This window comes from Labrus mixtus, chromosome 10, assembly GCF_963584025.1.
Source record: "Labrus mixtus chromosome 10, fLabMix1.1, whole genome shotgun sequence".
NCBI classification, from domain to species: Eukaryota; Metazoa; Chordata; class Actinopteri; order Labriformes; family Labridae; genus Labrus; species Labrus mixtus.
Genome location: NC_083621.1, coordinates 19,277,363 through 19,305,294, shown reverse-complemented (window position 1 = coordinate 19,305,294; position 27,932 = coordinate 19,277,363). Strand labels below are relative to the sequence as shown.

General features: G+C 41.4%; 1 protein-coding gene across 2 annotated transcripts; it reads left to right on the top strand.

Moving 5' to 3' along the window:
• The first annotated feature begins 202 nt into the window (after positions 1 to 202).
• maml1 (mastermind-like transcriptional coactivator 1) lies at positions 203 to 27,267 on the top strand. Of its 2 annotated transcripts, none has more exons than XM_061048599.1 (6): positions 203 to 540; positions 1,490 to 1,793; positions 13,183 to 14,559; positions 18,760 to 19,014; positions 19,857 to 19,986; positions 20,989 to 27,267. In XM_061048599.1, exons 2-6 carry the CDS (start codon positions 1,497 to 1,499, stop codon positions 22,056 to 22,058), a joined length of 3,129 nt encoding a protein of 1,042 aa, XP_060904582.1. In that variant the 5' UTR covers positions 203 to 540; positions 1,490 to 1,496; the 3' UTR covers positions 22,059 to 27,267. The 2 variants fall into 2 exon arrangements, with proteins under 2 accessions (XP_060904582.1, XP_060904581.1); XM_061048598.1 differs by having other exon boundaries at positions 1,275 to 1,793.
• Positions 27,268 to 27,932: the final 665 nt, after the last annotated feature.

The window sequence follows — 27,932 nt, the reverse complement described above, 5'->3', positions numbered from 1 at the left end:
GTTTCCTGTTCCTAAATCTTTTTTTTTTTAAATCCGACTGATTTTTAATTATTCCCTGTGTCAAAAAACGTTGAGCCACTTAGTTTTCCTAACCCGCTCTCTCATTGGCTGTTCCTGCTGTCAATCACGGGTGAGGCGGGAGCACGGACATTCCTCCTGTCGCTGATGGAAAAAAAAAAAGAGAAAGTTTCCAAGATGGCGGTGCAGACCTGCCTGTCCGCTGGAAAACAATAGAAACAGCACAGAGGGACAGAGTTAGCCCCGATCCGCTATCAGCTTTAAAAAAAAACAAAGCCGTACTTATCACAAGTCGTGCTCAGCAAGGGTAAGAGTATCCGAGCCATCACCTCGGAATAGAGAAGTTCAAAGTATGATGTTTTATTTAAATGTTTCGGGCTAGCCACTTAGCTCGCTAGCCAAGCGTTAGCCCTCCAACCCAAAACACAGCGTAGCAGCTAGCGGCTAAAGGCTAACTAGAGGCGGAGGATCAGCTGTTTGCTACACAGATGCTGTAGAGGAGCGGAGAGCAACACTTTCACGGTAAGTGGATTTAAAAACCCCCACTCGGGCTTTTAATTACCCGCAAAGACAACGTGCTTTGTTTGAAGGTGTGTGAATTTTGTAGTATTTGATGAAATTACACGTTTTTAGAAGCGGAGTAATTGCTGGCAAGTTTGTGAACAAGTGAAGTTGCTAGCCAGTTAGCTTCTGCTATGCTAAACCCCAAGCTACCTATATAATACTACTAGAGCAAAAATAAAGTTATAGGCAAAAGTTTAACACCTGTTATGGTGCTACAGTGGAATTAAAGTGTGACAGGAAGTAACAGCATGGAGGTGAAATTATAAGCCAATGCGAATTAGCTTTAAAGAATGTGATTTAAATATCATTTTTGATAGATTTTGGGGGATTTTTTCGACGCTTCAACTTTGATTTTGAGTGGAGGAATGTGCTAACTTAACTTAAGCTCAGCTGTGTGAAAGCAGCCTGTTTCATTGATTGTTTTTTTTTTTTTTTAAATGTGTTAAAATTGTAATGGATGTTGAAGAAAGTAGTAGCAGGTTTGATTTCATTCATCAGGGGGGTAAATCTTTTTGATTTTGGGGGGTTAAACTCAGGCGGATTGTGGCTCTTGCAAAAAGACTCCCTCTGTTTTTTTTTTTACACAGCAACTTAAATGAGCTGTTGTATATTTTTTTGAGGTTTATCGTTAACAGTTTGGGTTTAAATGAGTAAAAATGTACCCCAAAAACCTTCATTTTCCTCTCCGGCAGTGAAGGAAATGGAGTGAAGGCCATTAGCAAGACAAAGGTCGCCTGCATGGAGCCAGCACAGGAGTCTTTGTAAAGGGCGAGGGGGGGTGTATAGACGCCCAGAGTGAGGAAAAAAAAGAGCCTAATTCAGCATTTTATGGACCTGAGCAACCTGAGCCGGGAGTATACTACAAGTCTTTATTGATGATGGCGGATTTTGTTACACCGCGACACAGCGCGGTGATGGAGAGGCTCCGCCGGAGGATCGAGCTCTTCCGGCAGCATCACAACAGTTGCGAGAGCCGCTACGAGAACGCGACGCTGGAGCGGCTGGAGCTGGAGAGGCAGCAGACCTTCGCCCTCCACCAGCGCTGTTTGCAGGCCAAAGCAAAGCGGTCCAACAAGCACCGGCAGCCTCAGAGCAGCGGAGACCAAGCCGGGCAGAGAGCGCCGGGCGGCGGCGGCGGCGGAGCCAGCGCGGAGCACGGGGAGAGCGGAGGGACGGCGGCGGAGCAGAGCCGGAACAGCACCCTGATAGCGGTGAGTGAGAGCACCGGACAGACACTGTACACAGAGCACAAACACACAACACAGGCTGCGGGAGCATGAAAACAACAACATCAACAACAAGAGGGACAGTGATCAGAGTAGGGTTGGCATAATACAAGATTTTAAACTCTGCTATGATAGCAGCAGAAATAAACGATATTCTGTACAGCAGCAATATAACTATACATCCTATTATCGAGTATTTAATTCAATATTGAATAATTCTACAATTCACTTAGAAGACGCTTTTATCCAAAGCGACGTACATCAGAGAATAAGTACAACACAAGCAAGGATCTAGAAAAAAGGGAACAATGTCAGTACGAGCAAACGATCAGCTTTGAGTCTGATTGGACACACAGGTGCTGACAGGAAGTGACCAGAGGCAAAGCACAACATTGACTGCAGTTCTTGAGAGCTCTAATCAGTATAGAAACCATCTTATAAGTCGTCGTTATCAAACAAAAACAATCGTCACAACCATCATCATCAATAATATGGAGACCATCATCATTAAGTTAGTAGGTATTCATAAAGAGCTGGGTCTTTAGCTTTTTCTTAAAGGTGCAGAGGGACTCTGCAGATCCAATGGAGTTTGGAAGTTCATTCCACCACTGGGGGGGCGACAGAGGAGAAGAGTCTAGTCAGAGACTTAGGACCCTGTTGTGAAGGTTGGATCAGATGCCTTTCATTGGCAGAGCGTAGTGGGCGGGAGGGAGTGTAGACCTGGGTGAGAGAGTTAAAGTAAGGAGGAGATGTTTTTGTCGCAGTTTTGTAAGCGAGCAGTAATTACCAAAAGTTGCAAGCAAACTTATGCACACTGCACTGTTATGCACATGTACACTAACACAATGCCAATATTTTCATGCAATTTAGACAGAGGTGGACACAATCCACACACAATCAAAACAATCCCCTGTTTATCCCTTAATAAATATGTTATCAAAACACAACAAAATCATCAGCCTTTTGCAATGTAAATAGATTTGAATTCTTATGAGAAAACTCAAAATAATACAACCTTTTTTGATGTATCACTTTCCTTGTAGGCAGAGTGTGTTTTCTCATTATCACTGTTATTTACACAACTGCTGTGTATAAGTATTTCGTGTGCTATACATCGCTAGAAAGCTACGATTCTTGTGATTCCAATGACGCAAACCATTCCAACATCTGACCATGCGGTGATTTTTCGATAACACGGTAGGGGGTTCCGCTCCTTTAACCAGGAGTCACAGCCACAAGACATCTGTTTTAACCAAACTTCAGCTGGTAGACCTGTTGTAATGGAGGTGCAAATCCTGGCTGAGCTGGGCTCAAGTGACACCGCACCATTTCAGTAGATGTCCTATCATTGTGCGCACTCTGACACGATGAGGAGGCGGATCCCTTTGGTTACTGAGTGTGCAGGACCGCCTGGCTCTGCTCATAAAGTCAGAGCGGTAGGTTGAGTAAATTCCCATGACACTGCACTGCATTTGGCCGGTGGGAAGTGCTAATTTGAAACCTTGCTATCAATTATTAAAATAACAAATTATATAATGAATCAAAATATTTGACAACCATCGATCAGCTTGTCATTGTTGATTTAGACTTTACAGATTAGAATCTGATTGCTTCAAACTGTTTTGTACATAATTCACAGCACAACACTGTCACAACATGTTTTAGTGTAGTGATGGTACAGACAAAGTGATCTACATGTGCAAAGACACTAGAAACAGCATGTTCATAGAATCAGCAATTAAAAACCACAGCTGATCTGATGTAACTCATTGAACAGGGTATTATTACAATGACTTTTTCTCTACACTGGATCAGAGTAAGCAGACACTTTCTACTGATTTAACTGAACTATTTCATCTCCTCTGCTTATGACAATGCAACAGTTTCACTTAGTACATCTGCCAATATTGGATCAGCATATCTCTTCATCTGAGAATTTCAAATGACATTCAGATTAGGCTCAAGAAGAATACCATAATAATGCTGTCATTACAGTGTGGTATTTCAAAAAGGATTCACAAGGCAAACCAGGTTATAAAATATTGTTTTTATTTGCAGCATTACCTTATTTAAAACTCCTATTATCAATAAGTTTAGTTTTAAGACTTAGCATTTAATTGATTCAATGTTAAAAACTATGAAGCAAGAAAAATGATGACGTTTGGCCTTAAAACTTTAACCTTCAAGTCTGTTTACTACATGAGAGGTTTTCACTACAATTTTGCTGCAATACATTCCATCATTTTATTTATTAATTTTTCAAATATACAGAGAGGTCGATTTGCGGTTCCAAATCTCTTTGCCTGGGAGTCCTGTTTATGTTAGGCAGCAACATGGGCTAAAAAGAATCATGATAAATATGGGAATCCATACTATCTTTGGACATTTCAGGAGGACACCCAAAACGTCATAGAATTACAGAGTTGAAAAATAATCATAAATATAAACTATCAACGTAAATAAGATAAGACAGAAATAGTATCAGAATAATTGCTTGTGTTGCATTGTAACAAAAACTTAAAAGTCTTTATTATTGTGCACCTGTAACTGAAAGTGAAACACACTGACACAGTGAGACCAGTTACAGTTAAACAGCAGGTACACACACCTGCTTTGACAGCAGTCTGATTGCTCCATGAGTCGGATAAAGTGTGTGTTTTAATCGGAGGTGATCGACCACTACCTCCGCTGAAGCTGCTGATCAGTGAGATTCTCTGTGCCAAAATCAAACCACTTTTGTGTGTGTGTGTGTGTGTGTGTGTGTGTGTGTGTCTTCAGTGATAGACAGAGGAAGTGTTGTGTTGTGGCTATCTGGTCATGTGACCCGTGTGTTCACTTTCTCTCGGGTTGTGGTCGCTCTGACCGACACTCTCTGGGTTTAGGTTCCCTCAGACTTTCATCCTGCTGTGTGTTCCTTAGCATAAAAAAAGCAAGGACCCATGTTTGGTTTAATAGTTTTTACAGTGTAGTGTTGAAACAATAATTGAATTTACACCTAAGCTGGCATCAGATTTACAGCTAATCTGTAAAAAACATGCACTTTTATTCTTTATAAACTTATATGAACTTCTGGCTGTAGTCTCACGTTTATTCGTGAAAGGGTGAGCATAACACTAACCCTAATCCAAGCGTCATAACAAGAAGCATCTGTCATCTCCAGTGTTGGAAACGTAAACAATTATTTAGTGAGTCTTTGACCCCAAATGTGTACCCCCTGGTGACCACCCGGGGCCCCTACCTTAAAAAACACTGCGCTATACAACACTATAATGAGATTATTTGTCTTCATATCAATTCTAAGTGTAGTTTGATAGAGTCCCAATATCAACAAAAGAGTGGAGAAGAACATTCTGGCGGAAACAAAACAAAATGCAGTATTTACAAGCACAGAGATAGCACAGTCGTGGTATACAGTCTATGGTCATGCACCAGTGCAGGGAATAAACGTCACCACCACCTCCCTATGCGCTCGACGTGAATTCTCCTTATATCCTGCTGCTCACTGGGACTTCATGCAGAAAAGATACTTTGGGGATGACAGGAGAAACTCTGGAAAAAGTCAGGGGGAAAAATGTAGTTTGAGTAAACATGCAGCTTACCAAGAAAACTTCAAGAGTTTTTCAGGAAGTTCTGTGAAACTGGAACAATGCTTACAGGTCAACTCCAAAATTTTAGCAAGATGTCATTTTAAAGAGTTCAGATTAATCACTTGTCAGTATAAAGTTTCACATTAAAACAGTAGTTCAACTCTTTCTGGGGGCAGAATACAGTTTGGAGTTGTTCCTCAGATTGGTCTGAAGGCAGTATTGTACAGTTCATTAGATCGTGTGCGTGTGTGTGAGAGCAGAGATGTAAACAGAGGACAGGGTTGTAGAGGACTGTAAAGTCCATCTGATAGCCGAGTCTCCCAGCAGGTGAGAGACTGTCGGTTGTATTTATGAGGTTTACTCTGAAGACGTTAAACAGACTGCATGTCGACATCAAGCTGTACATGTTAGAGTACAGTGACTTAAAACATTTGTCCAACTGATTTAAAGACACATTTGACACGAAAGGGAAGATGTTAGAAAGTCTAGCCGACATAGTTTAAATAAATATCTCTTAATAAACCTCATCTACAGGTTGCTCGGTCTATAGTTAAACATCTGACAATCATAATGCAATAATTACATAAATATACACAGTTCATATTGGCTATAACTCAACATGTCCCTCCGCAATCCAAAATACATTTGAAAAGCCTTTAATTCAACCACAAAATTGTCATTATTTAATGTGAGGGTATTTGAGGGTGAGGGTTAGATAGCTAACTGATCTGAAGGAACAGTCTTAATGTGTGAGTCTCCATTGTTTTCATCAGTTCCTTTGTTTCAAATATAACTTTTACATTTCATATAATTTCGCCATTTTTCAATGACTGGAATGAAGGTGAACTTAAGATGACAATCTTATGAGTCCATACCAACAATCAGACTTCATATTATTTATAGAAGCGAATAGCAAAAGAAGATCTGCCAGTATAATGAGCGCTGGTTTCACTTTGTAATTATTTTAAGCATTTATTTTTAACATTAACACATAGCTTGTTTATATAAAAATCCCTTTCGTCCAGGTGTCATGCCAGAAAAAATTCTGTTCATCCAAAGTGACAGAATTCCCTTAATCCTGATCCCTGGTTCAGCCCAGCCAGACTTGATTCAGACTTTTTCCTGCGTCTCCCTTTTAAAAGTCTGTGCAAAGTCGTGATGAGTCGGTGTGTGAAGTCAGCAGGCAAACGTCTGGAATATTCACTGCGAGCGATCGGGCGGGGCGACGGTGTTCAATATGTGCAGAGTTTCTCTGCCTTTATAGTAAACATTGTATGATGTTTTCTATGATTGTGTTTGTGTTGTGGAAACACCCTTATACACGTGGTAGTGATATGAACACATAAACTGGAGCCATTACTAAAGTACACAGGAGTTCATGTGTTAGAGGTGTTTAAAAGGAGCACTGACACTGTTGTGGAGGCTCATGGTACAACATCTCTTTATTTTTTTCCTGTTCAGTCAGTCTCCTATGTATCAAGAGTAAACCGTGTCAAAAGAGAACTGATATCACCTCAGCAGATCTCACTCGAGGTATCTATTCAAGAGTCAGGAGTGAGTTTCTTAGTGAATTTGATCTGAGCAGGGACAGACCAACAAACACTGACTGGAGTCCTGAGAGGTGACTCAGTCTGAACAGAAACCCCCCACCGCCCCCTCACAGCTGACTCATCACTGTGTGCGTCCCTGAATGTGTGTGTGTGTGTGTGTTTGTGCTGAATATTAACACTGTCAGGAAACGCCTTGCTCTAACTCTGCACCATGTCGCCAGAAAGAGCAGTGAAGGTGGAGACGCTTCATCACCTCTGCAGAGCTGTGATTGGCTCCTCTTAGTAGCGATTTCACTCACCAAGATTTAAAAACTTTTACAGATGAAGGCAATGCTTACTGTTATAGTGTTTTCACAACCAAACTAAATCTGTCCTCTCTCTTTCTTGTCCCAGTTTTTGATGTTATTTCTGTTTTTTCTTAAATGTATAGGTCTGCATGCCTTTTAGAAGAAACAGATAGGGTGCAGTGGCTGATCATAACTTTTTTTTTGGCTCTTTTCAAAGTTGCAAAAAAAAAAAATCATTACATTAAAAGTACAGGCCACACAAAGACAGAAAAGGCTAATAAAGCAACACTTTCCTGAAAGCAGACTGATTCTGATTTACCCGTGATATCCAGCTCTTTTATCAGCCTGCTCAGACATCAGTCTGGTTTCTGCAAGCAAATAGAAAAATGGACATGCCAAAAGAGAAACCTAAGAAAATGAATGACCCCAATGACTGAGGTGTGAAACAACAATATCACTGCGAGAAACCAAATGTTCCCTGCAGAAAGTCTGCAATCAAACACAGATAAGCTGACATAAACAGAGCTGATATTTTGGATTTTTGTGGATAGTGAGAGCTGAAAGTTGGAGGACGAGTCAGGGCGGAGATATTCAGAAGTCTTTACTTATCTGACTGCGATGTTAAATATACAGACTTTGTTGTTTTAGCCCAAACAAAGACTTTCAGTATCTTTTCAAAAGACTCATTGTCCCGCAGAAAAATGTTCTGTATGTTTCTGTGTTTACTTTCTTAAAGACAAAGCTTCTGAGTTTCTGAGGATAATAAAATCTACATACTGTCCTCTCCTGACATCTTAAACTTCTGCTGAATCATTCATTTATTAATAAACGTATATTAGAATTGATAATGAAAAGATAAAGGCCACGATGTTGCAAAGAAATCAGTGGACATTCTTGTCACAGTTGTTAATGTGATAACAGCACATTTATTCTTTGTGCAAGATGTTTGTCTCCTTTTTTTGGATTGCGTTGTATAACTTTTCTGCTCGCTTACATAATGCACTTTCATCAGAGTAAAGTTCTTTGATTTAGCCAATGGCTCAAGTACACAAAATAAACTTAACGATATGAATACTATGGCTGCATTGAAGTACTTTTTTTTTTTTTTTATCAGTTACAGCAAAAATAAAAAATAGTTTTATTACTAACAATGGTATAATAATAATAACTTAATTTATGTATCACTTAAAAAAATAGTGCTGTTTAATTAAAAAAAAAACCTCAATTCAATTAAAAGATAAAAGTGAATTTTAAGAAGCGACTCTGACGCGGAGTTCCGCCGCTGCTTGGCCCAAACTGTGGAGGCTCTGTCACCTTTTGTCAACTTTTTGTGTCGAGTTTTAGGAACCGTTAGTAGGAGGAATATCACAGGCAGCAGTCCAGCTCATCATAAAGGGGTGGGGCCTATCCATTTTAAGGCTTTATAAACAATTAATAAGATCTTTAAATCTATTCTAAAACTCACAGGTAGCCAGTGATGCAAGGACAGGTGTAAAGTAGTCACTTCTCATGCTAGGCATCAAAGACCTAGCAGCAGCATTTAGAATTATCTGCAGTCTTTTTCCCTTGCTGATGACTCAATAAAGAGCATTACGATAGTCCAATCTGGAAGAAGAATTGATGACTAATTCTAAGTCACCAGGAGAAATGAATTACTTGATTTAGTTTAGTTGTCTCGGTTGAGCAAAGCAATAATGCATCACTTTGGTCACCTGGGTATCAAAAGATCGCTCAGTCAAAAATGACCCCGAAGTTGCAGGCTTCTTCGCAAACTTTATTGGGCAGGGCATCCAGACTGCAGGAGAGATTATTAATGAATTAGTACCAGGGCCAGGGGAACTAATAGTAGGATCTTCTGATTTAGGGTCATTGAGCTGTAGATTTTTTTTTGACATCTCATCTTTTAATTTCTTCCATAAAGCAGTATAAGTGGTATTCTGAAAGACTTTAATACCCCCCTCTGGTCAGTGCAGTGGCTTTGCAGCCAAAGCAATTTCTCCCCCTGCTCTGTCGACCCTCTGCCCCCCTTCTTAACAGGTGCTGGAGCCATGGTAACATGGGTGGGGGTGGGGTCAGACCAGTATTTCAGGTTTAAAAAGTTGAATGAGTCACCAGCATTTCCTTTTCCTCTGGGCAGAAACGATCCCTCTCTCTCTCTCTCTCTCTCTCTCTCTCTCTCTCTACACTCAATAAGCTGTAGAAGTGAACTCCTTTTTTGACCAGTATTTAAGTCTCTATATCCAAAAAGCTAACATTTACCAGCTCTGCTTGATTCAAACTGCTGCAGTCAGTGCCGACAAGAAAGAATTACAAGGGAATAAATATATTCATAACCCCCTGAATGTGAGTTGTCAAAGAATGATGTGAAATAGATCAAAAGCACCAGCTGGCCCTCTCTGGTCTTGTTCAGGACCAGTGTCTGCTTTCAGTTGAAGTTTAATGCATTTAAAAATCTAACTTGTTTTCTGCTGGTTGCACAACTTCTGGCCAACTACTTTGTCCAAATGTTTTGACTCTGCCATTTTGGCACCAGTCGGGCTAATCAGGAAATTCTCAGCATATTTTGGTGAAGACGTCACATTTTCCGCTTTGTGACGCCACTCTGCTCAGAGGGGCGATGCATTTTTATCTTCTTATCTCTCTTTCTTCACCTCTGATGCGTCTGTTAAATATAAACATGAACACTCAGGATGCTCTGTTAGCTTTTCATCCCTTTCACTGATGTTGTTTACCGACAGATAGATTCATAAACTTTAAATGCTGAGGTTGGCTGCTTGAGGAAAAATTATCTTTTAAACATGAACTTTGACATGTTTATCTTTAAAGATACAGTTTGTAGTTAGAATTCTTCTTAAAGCAGAAAACTAAAATACCTAAATTAATTTTAAAAAATGGACAATTCAACAATGTTATTTTGTTGAATAATAATAAGAATTTTTGTTATGGGATGTGTCTTGTCGCGGCAGCCGCCATGACAGACACAACATGAATATTTTTGCCGAGGAAACGTTGGATGTTACGTCAAATGCCGCTAAATAAGGAAGCGGGAACTGCTACTTAAAGCTGCAGTTCTGTTGCTATATGTGCTGCTTTGATTAAGTAAATTATTCATCGTTGGTAAACAAATCCTGTCTCCTCGGGTCTGTTTCGTCGTTCATCTTGACTGCGGCAAAGTTGGAGTTCGCTTTCATCGGGGGGTAGAGATTGACTTCTTTTCAGTTCCGATCCGATTCCAAATCATATTATGTACTTTTACTGATTCCAATATTTTTTTATCATCATAACTAATGTTGTTGTTGTTGTTGGTATTATGTGTAAGGCTACACACAGCTGTTGTAAACCTGGCATTGCATTGCGCTGACTTTGCGTACAAAGAGGAAGCAGCAACAACTGTAAGGATTTTCAAATTAAATATCTAAAACTAAAGTGAGAGAATTTGACTTTTGATCATATAGAAGGAGCTGCTCCATCTCATCTGAACTTCGTCATGGAGACGATTTGTGGACACTTCTTACATTTCAGTGTGAATGTTTTCAAAGTGAGACTGTACAAACTGAGAATGTTTAAAGTGCTCAGCCATCTTTCTTGATCAGTGATGTGGATCGCAACCGTCGGTCCAATATTTGATACGTCAATATCGGACCCGATACCGATATAAGATCGGATCGGTCCCATCTCTAGGGTGGGGTAGTGGAGATAATCGCTCTCATGATTAAGTGCCCCATTGTGGCAGAATTTACCTACCTTGTAAATAGTTTCAGTTGTGTTTTTTTTTGCAAAACAAGCAGCTTCTTTAATTCAGTCGATTTTGATCAAACTTTAAAGATAGCAGTAATACACTGATCTACAGACACCACCAGTCTGAATGTGTACAGTCTGTTACTACTTTCATTTATTTATGTTTTAAAGTAAACAGGTTTTTTAGGGTCAAGACGTTGAACTCAAATGATGGAGGTCAAAAGAAGAGTTAGACATTTAACAAACTGGTTGTTTCCATCTGTTTGTCTCCTCTGTTTAACATCATGACTATAAACGGAGAGGGCTTCACATGGATTCACCTGTCAGTCTTCATGGGTTCTGCAGGTGTTGTTTGATAACCTCTCAGTGACTTAAAGCGGGTGATGATCAGCTGATGTGGAGGAAGTTCTGAATGTTCCCTCAGATCCGGCGGGTCGTGCTGCCTGCAGAGCGGACAGATGTGATCTGCTGACTGCTCTGAGGAAGCTCTTTGTTATCTACATTATGTAAGCCTGCCTGCAGCTGATTCTATTAACAGCAGCTTTTTACTCCGACCACTGCTGGCTTGTAACACTCTGTTGCAGCTGCCGCAGCACCCCCTACAGGCAGACATTTGCTCGTGTAGATACTGAAATAGAAACTGTCATAATAAAACAGCTGGTTTGTTGCTCAGCACTCCTGAATAAACTAATTTCATGATCCAAATATCTAAACTTAGGCATTGTTAACTACAACTGGAATTATTACTCATATGTGTAGAACTCAAATGTTTGTTTTATCTGCAGCTACTTTAAAAATCAATGAATCATTGGTTATTCTTGTGTCTAAATACTGCAGTTCAAGCTTCTCAATTGTGAAGATTTTTTTTCATCAAAGTTGACTGAAAATGTTTGAGCCCCAGCTGGTCAATATAAGACAAGTCATGGGTCATAGTCTCACAACAAAGTCGCAAAGTTTTTCATTAGAATAGTGACAATAAATAGCACGCATCTGAAACTTTAAACTTGAAAGATTCAGTCAAAGAAATATTAATGTTTATAGAAAGAGGTTGGCAATTAAGCAGAAAAACTCTGATCAGTACAATATGTCAGTTGGAAACTGTATTTATTTCAATTTAAATATCTTATATCCAGAAAACTAAATCAAAACTCAGGCACACTGAAAATAAATTTACTATATATTATTGTGGGAGAACAACGCGTTTCACCTGTAGCTTCCTCATAATCTGCACTTTGTGATTTCCTCGACTTAAATCCAGGTTAAGTGTTTAGAATTTTTTTAAAGCAAATTAAAATAGCATTTTATCCATTGGTAACATGACCATGTTAGAAATAAGCACCTGTCACTCGCCAAATGCAGTCTTTCTTTTTGCAGAGTCGGGTGAATTTGCTCAATCTACAGACCAATATGGCGGGTAAACTGTATCAGAGTGATTTTTGACAGAAAACAACGTAGATTGAACCCAGGTCTTGTGCTTGTTCTGCTTTGAGTTTATGAGCCGAGCCAGGCGGCCCCACACACTCACTGACCACAGGGCTCCGCCTCCTCCTGTCATAGCAGTTGTCAGTGTTTACAGTGATAGGCTATGTGATGAAGTGGCTTGCCTCTGTGTCACTTGTGTTTAACACAGCACTGATTTGCATCTCCATTACAGCGGAGGTCTACCTGCTGAAGGTGTGTTTAAACTGATGTCTCGCTTGTCTTAAATCCAAGGTAATTCAAAGAAGCTGTGGTGGTGAATCATGGTCAAAGGAGCTGTTGTAAATACTGCTACTCCCTACAGTTTCGCTCAAGCTCAGTTTTTTCAATGATAAACACATTCTATTTCTGACAAGTTCCCAGTTTACATGTCGTTGAAGGGCTTTATACAGGAAACCGGCCGTCTTCAGTAGCAGCTTAACACAAGTCAGAAATTTGAAACACAAATGCAGGAGAGACACAAAACTTGAAACCACACAGATTCAGCTTGAAGCTAGAACGTAATGAGAACTGAACAAATATTGTCTTAAAATAGGATTAAGATTATAATATAATTCATCATTACAATATGCTGTCAGTTAAAATAAAGTGGCTGGTAAAAAAGAGTGGTTGGTAGATTTCTGACACTGTAGGCATTCCAGTTGTATCTCACTGAAACTTCTGAAGGGTTAAAGATTTTTAGCAGAATTGTAATGCTTATACTGATTCTGGATGGTTCTGTGTGTTCTTCCAGCTGCAGGAGACGGTGAAGAGGAAGTTGGAGAGCGCTGGTTCTCCTCTGGGCAGAGATCAGGTCAACGGTTTCAGCGACGCTTTCCCTCCACACAAGAAGGCCTGTCTAGACAACGGCAACACTAACGGCTCCCCGCTTGACTCCAAGCTGGGAATAAGTGATGCGCTGATCTCTAACGGGAACCACGGACCTACTGGGGAAAAAACAGAGAGCGGCAGGGAAGCAGGATCAGACTTCCATCGTAAGGAGATGAAGCAGGAGCCTGACGACATCCTACCCATCATGCCTCCATCAGGAGGAGGAAACAACAGCCTGTTCCCCGACCTGAACCTGAACGAGCAGGAGTGGACAGAGCTAATGGAAGAGCTGAACTGTTCTGTGGCCTACGAAGACATCCAGGACATCCTCAACGACGGCTTCGAGGACCGCAAAGACCCCCTGGAGCTGGCTCCCACTCCGGGCAGTGCTGGGGCGGTGGGAGGAGGAGGAGCAGGAGGACCAGTAGGCAATGGGGGAGGACAATCCTCTCAGGGTTTGCTTCCTCCTGATCTGGTCAACGTGAAGACCGAGTTCTCCCCTGCCTCTGTAGCCTTCGAGCAGGACTCTCGCACCGGCTCCCCTCACATGAGGTCCACCTCTTCTGGGCCTCCTCCTCATCCCACCAGCTCCCCAGTCGCCTCCTCCTCTGCCTCCTCCCCAGCTCTACCCCCGTCCCAGCCAGCTCCTCCACCTAGACAGCTCCAGCCTCCCCCCAACCATCTACTCCCCCCAGGCACCCCAGTTCCCAAAGACCTGTCCCCCGCCCAGCAGCTGCAGCAGCTGGCTGCCCAGCAGCAGAGAGCGCAGCACCTCCACGGCCAGATGCAACACAAACAGCCACAGCCAGGAGCCAAGTTCCACAACCAGGGGCCCCACGCCCACCCCCCAGCCTGGCCTCAGATGGCCAATACCTCTCAAAGCCCAATAGGGGCTGTATTTGGCATGGACAAGCCCACGAGCCCCTCCCTTTACCCCCAGGACTTCAACCCAAACACCCAGAAGCAGCTGTTGATGCCTGCTCAGCCCAATAAAGCCTCTCCCAAGGCAGGGGCCAGCAGCTACTTGCAGGTGCCCACTGGACACCCCAACATGCTGGGTCACCCAACTGCAGGGCCGCCTCTTAGCCACCCGACTGCACCAGGCGCTCAGGCATCGGGCAACATGCTGGACTATAAGAACACCAAACCTCTGTCGCACTTTGAGGCAGGGCCCGGACCGCCGCGGCTCCCCAACACCCAGAGCCAGAACAAGGCGGCGCTGCTTACACTGCTCAGACAGCAGCAGCAGATCAAACAGAAGAACAGCATGAACTTCCGCCAGCACATCCCACACACACAGGTAAGAAACATACATACACAAACACACATACACACACGGTTTTAAAATGTTCAAAACATCGATACTTTTTGATACATGTTCATAAACAATACAATTTGTTGTTGTAGCAAGTGATATTAAGGAAAAATACAAAAGCTTTCATTGTTTCCCCTACCATTATATTAGGCCCGCCCTCCCCAACAGCACCCCCCGCCCCCCTTGATGGTCAAGTTCATTTTATTTTCTATATAGCGCCAGATCACAACAGAAGTCATAAGGATACCTTTCCTATAGAACAGGTCTATACCTCGTCCTTTTATTAAACAAACTTAATAGCCTCGTTATTTATGTTATTTACACGACGGCATGACATTTCTGTCTCTACATGGTCGCGCGTTTACAATTCTCCTCTGGTCTCTGTGCCGTGCACGGCAGAGTTTCGCCCTGATGCGCACACACACACACACACACACACACAGACACGTTCGCACACACAGGTGAGCACACTCTCATCAGCAGAGGCCTGGGTGTGTGTGGTTGTGTCTGACGGACGCACACGCAATGATAAAAAGTCTGTAAGAAGCATCAGAAAATAAAGTAGTCTGCTTAGTTGACTTCGGACTTTTCTGGGCATGTCGCGCTCTCTGCCGTTACTCAGGAGATGCGCTGTTAGCATGCTGCATTCAGGGGTGCTCAGACAATGAGAGATGCATTCAGGTGCGCTCACAAACGGGAGTTGCAGTAACAAAATCTAAGCTGGACAGACCGTTACAAGTTGAAATAATTGTTCAGTTGTTATATTGACTGCTGTAATTAAAAGAAACACAATTATTCCTTTAAGTATCTGTGGCGCTGTCCGACCCCCCCCCCCCCCCCAGAGCTCTAAACCTAGGGGAAACACTGGCTTTACAAACATTTCAGTCAAATTTTCAATCAAAAGAAGAGAACACCGTCTTAATAGCAGAAATACATTGGTAAGTTTTTGCTACTGAAGCTTTGCCAATATACGTATCAGTGCAATTTAGTACCCATCAGTCACAAAACAATCGTTTTTGGCACTTTTCGACAATATCCTTGTATAAATAACAGAAAATGTATCATCCAAAAAAACACCTGGTATAGGAAAGTATTGAACAATTTGACTGCCTCAGTAGCATCCTTGCTAGCATCACAGCGCTGCAAAAACAACAACTGTACAAACTGATCAGAGTGTTCCTGCTCTGCTTTCATAACCAGGCCGGCAGCACATTCCTGGACTGTACCACACACACACACACACACACACACACACACACACACACACACACACACACACACACACACACACACACACACACACACACACACACACAAAGGGCTTCATTCCCCAGATCTGAATAAAGGAGAGAAGTTCCCTAGTTTCTCCGAAGTCTTAAACGGATTTCATTCTCATTGCGTAGACCTTCTTTCTTGTTTTTTTGTCAGTTAAATATAAAATTTGACATATATTGGTCCTTAAAATATATCTAATGAATGAACCCAGACTGAGCTCCACACTCTAACACAGCTGTGTTGGACTGATGGAGGCTGAACAATCTGAACAATGAGGGTCTGTTACAGCTGAACTGTCTCCTGCTGCCTGACTCAGTTTGGACACAGCAACGTTACAAAACTCTCTGTAGACAAACAAAGAAGAGCTTTTTAGTTTCCATCAGTTTTATAATCCACATTCAGTGGACATAGACTGGGCGTAAACTCTGGGGGGAAACTCCACGAGTCTGTAAGGACGTTTAATGCTGGCGTCTCTTAGTGCAAGGAAATCTTTGTTAGAGTGTATCTTTAACTTCAGCATTGACCATGCTGTTACCAAGATATTTCACTTTTATGATTCAACCAATTCTTCATCCAGCAATCAGTGTAAAGTCCTGCTAGTGCCCCCTACAGGCTGGGCTTGTACCAGACATAGGGCTGTCCCCACAACATTATGGATGTTATCTCAGCTTTGTAGGCTTGATTGAAAAAGTAATGTTACTGTGACGAAGTAAGAAAAATAGAACTTAAGTGTCCAAAATAATGAAAGTGACAATCATTTTGAAAGTCCAGGATGTAAAATAAAACATTTGAGCTTTATAAAGTAATTTATAATATATTATTAATCCTCCTCAACAAGCCATGACTCTGCATTTTAACAGAAGAGATCACTTTCTTTCTTTCTTTCTTTCTCTTTCCCAGGTGGATCATTTCACAAAATTCAGTGTACCTATCTAGAAATGTCTCTAAAAATTGATTTATGTTTTGTTTTTTTTCTCAACAAACTGCAAAGCGCTGTTTATGCAGGATGTGACGCACATTTACAAAGAATGAATATTAAAAAAATGATAGTAGCCTCATAATATAATGAAGTCACACATTACAGGTAGAGGATGTTAAACGTGTGGAAACAACAATAATAAATAAAAATCAAAAGTTAGAAATAATGATTATTATTTTTTGTTAAAGCCAAAGAGAGCTCGAGGAAATGTAAAGGAACGCAATGAGTGAATGTCAAATCAGTCCACTGAGACCTGATATGGGTGTAGAAGAGTTATTATAATCATGAGGAAGGTGTGCCAGTGAAGCATGGGTTCACACAGTGCAAGTCAGACTGGCCTGAAGCCAGAGCTGAACTGGTTTTGGTCCAACAGGTGCAGAAGAAGACCAGTACAGAGCAGCCTGTTGGAGTGTGTGTGGAGAGGAGTGTGTGTGTGTGTGTGTGTGTGTGTGTGTGTGTGTGTGTGTGTGTGTGTGTGTGTGTGTGTGTGTGTGTGTGTGTGTGTGTGTGTGTGTGTGTGTGTGTGTGTGTGTGTGTGTGTGTGTGTGTGTGTGTGTGTGTGTGTGTGTGTGTGTGTGTGTGTGTGTGTGTGTGTGTGTGTGTGTGTGTGTGTGTGTGTGTGTGTGTGTGTGTGTGTGTGTGTGTGTGTGTGTGTGTGTGTGTGTGTGTGTGTGTGTGTGTGTGTGTGTGTGTAGACGAGTGGAGGTGAAGTCGGGCTGCAGTGGGGGGAGCTTTTGTTCAGCTGCTCAGACCGGCCGAGGCCCCACACTGCTACATCCACTGACTGTGTGTGTGAGTGTGTGAGAAGCAGCTGGTTGCTAAGGCTCACACAGGGGGGCGAAGCGAGGCAGTGACAAAGCAGCCTTTCATATTCCCTCTCTCTCTGTATTTAAATATAGCTGCTCCTGCTCTGCTTGTATTTTTCCTCTGAGCGGACGCTCAGCCCCTGCTCAGCTTCACACTTTATCACCACTCAACACAAACTATGAAACTTTGTTTTTTGTTCTATTAGGCTTCTGTACTTTACCGTCAGACACTGTGGAAAGTGCATTGACTTTACGCAGGTTTTGTTGTATTTTTACTTTACAGAGGCATTTCAATTTCATGCTTATTTCTACATGTGCTGTACAACATCTCAGAGGATTTATTTTTTTGCAAAAGTCCACTTAATACAAAACAAAGCTGGCTAATAAGCTATGATTTAACATAAATCAAGCTAACTTGTAGTACTTCATTCATACAGATTTATTGACGCATAAATAATGAAATCATAATATGAATGAGGATGGGAATTAATAAACCTAGTAGAAAAGTTTACACAACGAACAATATATATTCATAAAATGTATAAAAGTAAAAAAATATTTTAAAAAATTCATGAAATGAGACAATTTAAAAAAACAGCTTGAATTTATTTGAAACTTTTTTAGGTCTTGAAAATGAAATCAAATTTTACGTTCTAACATCTTATCTTCAATATTTACGTGAAGTAGTTTTATATATTTTTCCACTTTGCTTTTAAAAAATTAGGTTATTATTTAATTTAAAACATTTAAATAAGTTCAAAGGTTGCAAGGGCTCAAGTTTAATGCAATAACAGTTGAAATATGAGCGTTTAAGTAAGATTCAATAATGAATAAGAAAATGTAAATGTCTGTTGTCCTTGAAAATCTGGAATATTCTGGAACATGGTTTAAGAAATGTGCTGTAGTTGCAGGAGTTTGATAAGTTCTGTGTTGAGATATTTGAAAGTTTAACTTGGTTTGGGAAAGTCATTGATGTTTTTGGAATCCCTCGTGTCTGGATGAATATCAGCTGATCTTTTTTCACAAACTTCTGATTGTTTGTGGCGTCAGTTCTTGGGAACGTAACTTCTAGGGAATATCTGGGGAATCACTAACTAACTTTCGATGTGTGACTTTGACTCTCAGGACCAGAACACGTACCCGGCTCCTCCACACGGTCCGGGTCCGGCCAACACCATGGCCTCTGCCCCCGGGAACAACCCCATGACAGCCCAGCAGGGGCCGAATGCCATGACAGGTAACCATGGTAACGCAGCATACATGAGCAGCCAGGCGGCGGTGGCAGCAGCACTGAAACAACAACAACAACAACATCAGCAGCAGATCCTGGAGCAGCAGAAGCAGCAGTACATGCAGAGGCAGCAGCTCATGGCTGAACAGGTAACACCTGTAACACCTCAAATCACTAGATGGTTATTAACATGAATCAGGGGTTGAAGTTGAAGCTGGTTGGTTCTCCTTAGATTTAAAACTGTAGGAGGTTATGCCTACTCAAACCTGAGTAGGCTTCTTACATTTCTTATTATGAACAGCAGAGGGAGCTGTTTGTTTACATAAGTGTACATGATTAGGAGAAGGTAGCTGAAAGCATAAACCCTTTTTCAGTTTCAAACTTTAAGTCAAGGTTGTAAAAAAGACTTCCAGCTGCTGAATATCTAATGTAACATTATGCTGGTTGGAAATTTAACTTAATAAAAAAACATTTTCATTGTAAAACTTTAAAAGAATTTCAAACACACTGTTTGGTATGCAGGGTTGTATCAATTCTTCTGAAATATTTCCCCCTTATGGGGCACCGGAAGACTAGCGGTCGGTGCGCGACCCCATGTGCAGAGGCTTGAGTCCTTGGGAGAGGTTTGACCTGCGGCATCCTTCATGCATGTCGTTCCCCACTCTCTCTTGCTTACCGGTTTCTGACTCTAGCCACTGTCCTATCTCTAGAATGGCATATGTTTATTTAATTTTTCTGAAACTTAGCTGTATGCTGGTCCTGCATCACTTTTTAATCATGTTGTAGCACTATCAGAACAAAAATAACTACTTTAACACTTAATTATCAAAAGGAAATGTTTCACTTTTAAGATCAAAATATCTGATTAATAATGAAGACTTGTTCAGTTCTAAAAGCAAATGTTTTAAATAAACTAAAGAATGTGTGGCAATGTTTAAATATTTTGTATTGAAGTATTTGTTAAACACTTTTCCTGTATATGTCCGTGCAGGAGAAGCAGCGTCAGCAGGACCAGCAGCTGCAGAGACACCTTACCCGACCCCCACCACAGTACCAGGACCAGCCGGGACAACCGGCCAATCAGAACCCTTTCCCACAGCAGCCAGTCAACCAGTTTACAGGTAAGACGACAGTGTTTCCAACATTGGTCAAATTCTACATGAAATATCCCCAACAGTTTCCTCACAGATCAATAAGATTATACCTCCGTTTTTAAAGAAGAATTTTCCAAACAAACATTCATGGTGCATAATTTTATAATAGAGCTAAGATGCTTAATTTGAAAAGGCCAGATTTTTGACTGAATCTTCAGAAAGAAGCAGTCCAGATTAGTGTCAGAAGATTGAATAGTTAAACAGTTCAGTGTTTTGATTGAAACGTTTAGATTCTTAAGCAACCTTTAAAAGCCTAAAAAGAAACATTTGAACTTCTACTGACCTGAACATCGTTTAAACATACTCCACAGCGTGTCAGAAGGTTTGAGAGCAGAAGAGGAATAGACTGTGAGGCTTTATGTTACAGGAGGAAGAGACTGCATATTCAACCCGTCTGATATGTGTGGGAAAACTTTGAGAAAACCAAATCTCCACACCTTTAGGATTTATATCAAAAATGACTTTCATGTTTTTTAATTTTGTATTTTTATCCAATTCATTTATTGTTCCTTTTCTTAAGTGTGAAACAACATTTTGGATGGAAGAAAAACATGTTCAATTTCATTTCAACTGAATTCCTCGCAACTAAGCTACGGCTGTGTGAATTTCTGGTAGAAACTGGTCATAGAAAGCAACAAGTGCTGCTGCTTGATAAAATAAAGTTATATTTGAGTGCAGACTGAGTCTCATATAAAGTTTCTGAGCCAGGTTGTAGAGGACAGTTGTTCCTCTCTGAGTCACTGAGTGTGTAAACTACGCTCACCGCTGATTTGATAGGTAAATAAATGACTGAACATTTCATCAGAACTAAACAGCTGCTGTTTGTTTTTAACTCGAGGCTGAGCTGGATTCAGGTTTAAACAGCTGTCGGATAAAAGAGGACTTTGAAAACTCTAAAGGAATATTTTACATAAACTTCTACATTTAGCAGATTAAACATTAAGATCCTCTTTTTCCTTTCCTTTTCAGCTTCCTCTCAGCCAATGGGCAGTGTTGGCTCGATGGGAGGCCCCGCCCCCGGATCTCAGCGTATGTTCCCTCAAAACCAAGGCATGATGGGTATGAACATGGGCCAGGGTGGTGGGCCTGCTGGTGGTGTAGCTCCGCCCCCTGCAGCTAGTCAGGCTGACATCAGTCTGTCGTCATGTGGGGGCGGAGGTGGCGGGGCCGGCGTGGACGTGCAGCAGGCGCTCTACAACAGCATGAACCTTCACCCTAACCACCCCAACCACCCCTCCCACCCATCTCTCCCGTCGCACCCCCCTCAGCAGGCCGGCCTTCAGCGTCAGACTATAGGACCCATAAGTGCCTCCTACAGGCAGAACCTGCTGGCTCAGCAACACCTGAAGGCGCAGCCCAACGCTGCCATGTTGAAACAGCAGCAGTTGGCGGCGGCGACCCGAATGCCAGGCTCCATGCAGAACAGTATGGGGGCTAACCTGCCCCCCTCCATGACGGGAGGCATGCAGGGCCCCCAGAGCGCCGCCTGGCAGCAGCAGCTGACCAACCAGTCGCCATCCAGCAGTGCCGGCCTGCCCCCCAATGCCTTCAACAACCCCCCTAACGCCTTCCACATGCAGCAACAGCGCATTGCCAAGATGCCCCCGAACGCCGCCACCTTTGGAGCAAACCCCGGCGGGCGTCCAATGGGAGGCCTGAACCCTGGGCAGCAGATGATGCAAACAAACATGGCCGCCGCCCAGCAGAGAGCGCCGCCCAACCCTCAGCGCCTCGGCCAGCCTATGGCCAATCAGCAACAGACTCAGCAACAGCAGGCCAATCAGAGCCAGGCAGTACTGCCCGACCTGGCTGCGTTCGGACAGCCGCAGGGCAACGGTCGCCAGGGACTACAATGTAACCAAGGTTACCAGGTGGGCAGGACTGCCAGTCAGCAGCAACAGCAGCAGGTGTCATTTGGTTACAACGTGGCATCGGGGAGCTTCGCTGGCGAGAGCGAGCTGGTCGACTCGCTGCTAAAAAGTCAGAGCACGCAGGAGTGGATGGCCGACCTCGACGAGCTGCTCGCCAGCCACCGCTAGTCACAAACTCCTGAGAAAAACCTGAAAACACCTTTCTGCACCTGGAGGATGAGGCACTGAGGACTTCCTGAAGAAATTGATCAGTTTTTCTGTGTTCTGATGATCAGCTGTTCTGATCTGTAGCCAGGGGGGGGGGGGGGGGGTGTTAGCGTTAACCTCACAGCTAGCTGATGCTGAAGGTCAGTCAGGCTCCTCCCTCGGTCTCTGAAAATCTACTGATCGTAAGAGTCATGAAGTTTGATGGTGAAAGTTGTTTTCGCAGACACTGACAGTAGCTGTTTTCTGCCCTGATGTGATGGGAGTGTTTTACATTCTCACTTCGTCACAGCAGAATATGTCGCAAACACACATTACTAAATCAGCTGACACGTATAGTCATGGCTATGCAGCAACGGTGACCTCACTGACAGCAGCTGATCACTCAGACACTTCAGTTCAGCAGATTGAGCTTTTCAATCCTCCCTGCTGGAATGAAGTACAACCTGTTTCATCCTCTTCACACCAGACTCCATTCAAAAATCTAGCAATTTAACGATGAAGTGGCTGCTGCAGAAATCCACACCTGGTAGAACTAAACTGAAGTTTGTGCTTTAATCCTGCACGGTATTCTGGTTGTTCAACTTGCAGGGAATCTTCTAAATAATATGTCCCCTAACTAGATGGCCCTAAAATGTAAAGAATATGTACAAGTCAATAATGTGAAGACACCAAACATGTTAGAGTTTGGATGTCGGCTTGTCTCACGCATTTCTGAGACTTTTTTATTTGGTTTCATTCCTCACAGGAACTCAAAAAAACAGATCATTTATTTGACCTACCACGTGTTTCAGTGGTGTTCTACCTTTGTGTGTAATTCTGTAACAGAGCCACTCGTCAGACTGAAGTCTGTGCAGATGAATAATGTAATGTTGTCTGGAGACTGAATGAAGGAGTCGTATTTAGACTACTACTGAACCCACAGCTCAGTGCTGAACCACTGTACCTGCCCCACAGCGCCACCTACAGACCCTCGGCTTCACTCAAACACATTTTCAAAACCTTTAAAGCATTCATTCTTTTACAGCTCTTCGCTCTTAAAATATGTTACACAGATAAGCATTATGTGATTATAAAGGACCATTCTGGTGTTTTTGCACATTCTACTACAAATCATGAGTTATCTTATTTACTCTGACCCTTTTCCAAAGTAAATTATTATGTTTCCTTGGCACTTATAGGGTAATACCAGTATAATAAACCCTGGTCCCAATTTAAAAATAAAGGGGTGTAAATAAATCATAGGTATAAAAAGGTCTCCAGTAGATTTCTTCAGCCTGCAGCAGTGAGTTAGGCTGTGAAGGCTGCAGGTAGTCAGCTGTTACATCTCTCTCTTTGAAGTCACTCTATGAACATAAACAGTCATTTAACCTCTCTGAACACAGGAGTAGCTAATCTACCGCTGCCTTCATTTATTATGTTGTGAGTTATTGAGGGAGTTTGGTGTTTTAAATTGGTAATCCACATCCATCAAACGTTTATGTAACACAGTAACGCACACAGCAGTAGGCATGGGAATCAAAATCTGTTTCCACAACAACCTGCTTCCACACTTTATAAAACCTGAAAATCAGTCAAGTTTGAGCTCTGAGCGGTCAGAGGACAATGTTGAAATCAGATTTGAAATTGGCAGGATATAAGCTAGCTAGCTAACTAAACAAGGTGACATAAGGTTACATTATGTGTTTAGGGTCGGCTCAGTAAAATTACTTTTAGGCAAAGGTGAATAAAACATCATGATGTGTTCAAATGTAACTTCAAGATAAAGAAAGTTAAGCTTTGGCGACAAACTTTGATAAATAATCAAATTTTTTGGAGGTGAAATATGTTTGCTTTCCTAGCAATATAAAATAGATGTTTGAGTTATGTTAAACAACATTGTTGTCATGTTTAGCCACCAAATTATAAAAAGGGTTGGAAACAATAAGGACTTGGATCGACTCGTCAAGTCTTGATAAAAGTATCATTATAAATAAAAAATGAATTATCCCCATCCATCGAGAGCGGTAGACCAGCAGCTTCTATGAGCTGTGAGCTAAAATAACTGTTTTTATCACTGGAGACTGGTGGCTTTAAAGAGAGGCTCATTTTCCACCAGTACATTGAAGTTACTAAAACCGGTTCCACTGCTGCAGGCTGGAGAGATCTACAGAAGCAATTCCAAAACAAAAGTTCATTAGACCCCAAAATGTGTAAGAAAGAATGGCTCCCAGGTTTTCAAAGAAAAATACCAGGTTTCCCTTTAAATATGAAAATGAACTTGCAAAAATAATACATCTCATTATGTCTGCTAACTTTTGTATAATTTTTATTTTACAGTGGTATCATTCTACCACACCATGTTACTGTGATGAAACTAAAAGCGGACATGATTTCTGAGCCAAGCAAGATGATTTTCATAATGTAGGCAAATATATGCACCATGCCCTGTTATTTAAAGATCTACAACCATGCAGCTGGTTTGTTTAGGGAAATGCCCCGCAGTTATATGAAGTGATTATTATTAGTCGACAGACTAAACTTCATGAACTGATCAGGTGAATATCTCTAACATGTAATGGGTCCAGTTTTCTTATATATTTCTCCTATGAGGTTCAAAACTGTTTTTGTCAGAGCATTGAATCACATCTCAGTCTGTACTGAGTCTGAATCATCTGCAGGATGTTTTGATTCCTTCTCCAACTGCAGCAAATCTTAATTGATTTATTGAAATTCACAATTTCACACTTCAGTGTTCAGTCAGCTCAGAGTAATGATTTCTCTCACATTCATTCAGACTGAATATTTTCTGATTCTCCTTCAGTGGATTCATCAGATAAACTGTTTAATAGCATTTCTTTAGGTCTCATATAGAGTCATCCTCAGTGGCAGAATTTACAGTAAAATGTGCAAAAACATGAATTATTTTCCTTTAAATCTGAAGTTGAAGAGCTCAGAAGAAAACCACAAACTGTGCAGCAGACACATGAAGCAACACTTTCCCTGTTGAAACGTTTCTGTATGCAGATGCAATGAAAATAGTTTTCTTTCCAAAAAAAAATCATACTTATTGTGACTTGGCCAATACCATGTAACGATCCAACACGGGTACGTTAAAAACTTCTAAACACTTCATGTGGGCTGATGTTTGGGAGCAAGGCACACCATACTTCCTGTGAAATAATTAGAGTTACTGCTAAGAAGTAAGTGCATCACATGCCTTGCTCAGACTGCTACTCAGAAAAATCTTATCTCACATTTTAGACATTATCCTGGACAACTTCCCTACTTTTTTGTTCAAACGTTCCCAGCATTAAAGAACCAGAGCTCGATTTCCTGCTGCACGGCCGTCTGCAGCCTCATTCCAAACTGTTTCACATCTAATATTTCAACACATTGAAGTATAGTTTTATGATTTAGTTGGAGATGAAGCGTTACACTCATCTGCTCAGCTCACACCTTGTTTTGGGGTTTCACATCCAAATTTCGAAGTTTTGTTGACGTTTTTCAGACTGACCTCCTCCTGTAGATTTATTATAACATGGGAAGTAAAGAAGGAGCCACAGAGTTTCAGAAAACTGTTAGTTCATTTATTTATGCTGCGTTCAAGTGTTATTGGAAAAGTGAAACTCCAAGCTGGTAGCTTAATAACAAGGTTCAACTTTCTTGACCGTGAACAAAGTCTCCCCAGGCTGTGTGCACTCACTCCAGCTAATCGCTGCATTTAAGATCCAAATATTGGCGTTATTTTCTACTCTAAAGGAAAAACAAATGTATTCAGTCCTGATTTTTACAGACTCTTCCTCACACAAGCTGCTTAAAGGGTGGAGGATTGATCTGCCTGGGAGTCTTCACTCAAGGTAAAAAAAGTCCTATGAACAAAAGAAAAAAAAAGAAACATCAAGATATATTGCTGCATTCATGTGCTGCTCGGGTGGTCCGAGTTGGGAAGTCGTTCTTCCGACTTCTCTGTGTTCACGTGATTTCAGGTCGGAAAGTCAGAATGTTGTAACAACAGCAAAAAAACAGCATTGATGCTAAGAATATGATCAGTGAAATGTAACTGTTAAAAGTTCTATTTGAGCAAAAAGTTGATGTGCAATATGTGAATTAATAAAAAAGTATGTTAACATTAACAAAACATATTTTGCCCCCCCACGTGATGACGATTCTGACGTCAAGTCGGGAAGTCGGGGGCATAATTCTTTTCCGAGTTTCTGAGTCTTTTTTCCCCGACTTGAGCGGGTGTTCATGTGCATTTTACAACTCGGAAAATCGTTTTTTCCGATGTGTCCGACAGCACATGAATGCAGCATGTTTGATGAAAATTGCAAGTTTTGGTCCGAAATCTTCCACTATGCAGATGTGAATCACACTAAAAATTAGTTATTTGAGATGATTAAACCTTATGCACTCGTCTTTAAAAAAAAATTATTCTGGATGGATCTCGAACCTCACTGTGAAGGGGATTTTCAAGATCAAGTTCTGGTGTTTTCCAAATAGATCGATCTTTTCAGCGCAGCATTTTAGCTCTCTCATTTGTTCCCCAAACCGAAATGGTTTCACATTTTCTGATAAGGTAATTGTTTAAACTTTATTCTGTCATCTCAGACTGCAGACGAAGAATTTAACTATGGATCATCATGCAACAAGTTCAGCATCACAGTTCTCATTTGAAAATCATTGATGTTTTCTGTCCAGTTTCATCTTAAGGTTTCTCATCCAATCCTGTCGAAGCTGCAACTCTTCTCGTCAATCTGTGTGCAGCTCTTTAAGGTGGATCTGTGAGCGGGTGGTCCTGTTTTAAAGGTGGAACTGTTCTATCTACTGTACTGTTCATAATGTCTTCAGAGAAACGTTTGCAGACATGTTGTGTATTTTATTTGTAAAGTTATTTCTGCTAAAGCTCGGGGCTGGTTTCATGTTTTCATGTGCCGCTCCCCTGCCGTCCCTCCAGCCCGGCCCGGCCCGGCTCGGCTCGGCTCGGCAGGTTTTTCGGGGTTTCTCTCTCTTGTGAACGGGCTCTGTGTAAATGTCTATAAATATATTTTTTGTATGTAAGCCTTTCCTAATGATGTGGAGAAGATAGATGTTATTTTTATATATTGCAGCAGAGTTTTTGTAAGTATTTTATACTTTTGATATGGTTCTCTGTAAAACAAGAGTATTATGTAAATATAGTTCTTTAGAAACATGTCGGCTCTATGTGTCTTTCTCTCTTTGTTCACTTCAAGAAACCATCCACTCATCCAACCGTTAGCTACATTCACAGCGAAATCCTTTCCAGAAATGCACTCAAATAGCTAATAAATAATTGTATTAAATGTAGTGTTAAACAAAGAGCTAAGACCAAAAAAAGATGACTAGTCTTTATTTTCTCTAAGTTACCTCAAATATTTGCATGACTATACAGAAACATAAAAACAATTTCAACTTCAACACAAGTTCTAGTAGTTCTATTCCTGTGGGTTTTAGGGGAATTACTTACTATATATAAACTATAACCAGGACAGTAGTTAATTTAGCCCTGAATCATGTCTGCAGGTGTGTTTCAGTAAGAACAAACAGTTGAAAGTTGTAGAAAGTGGCCACATTTAATGTTATCTAATCCATGACCACATTCAAGAGATGTATTATGTTAAACTTCTATTAATCTAATACCAAAACACAAACCATAGTTTTGTCTTTGGTATCAGATTAATAAACGAATGAGGGTCTTTCCATAGTGACATTTATCTAGGGTGGGCTGGAGTCCATGGGTGGAGATATCAGCCCATTTTTACCAGAATCCCACTGTGACATCACAAGGAGAGCAAAGACAGCATTTGAAACAGAGCATTTTTCTCTGTGTTGTAAGAC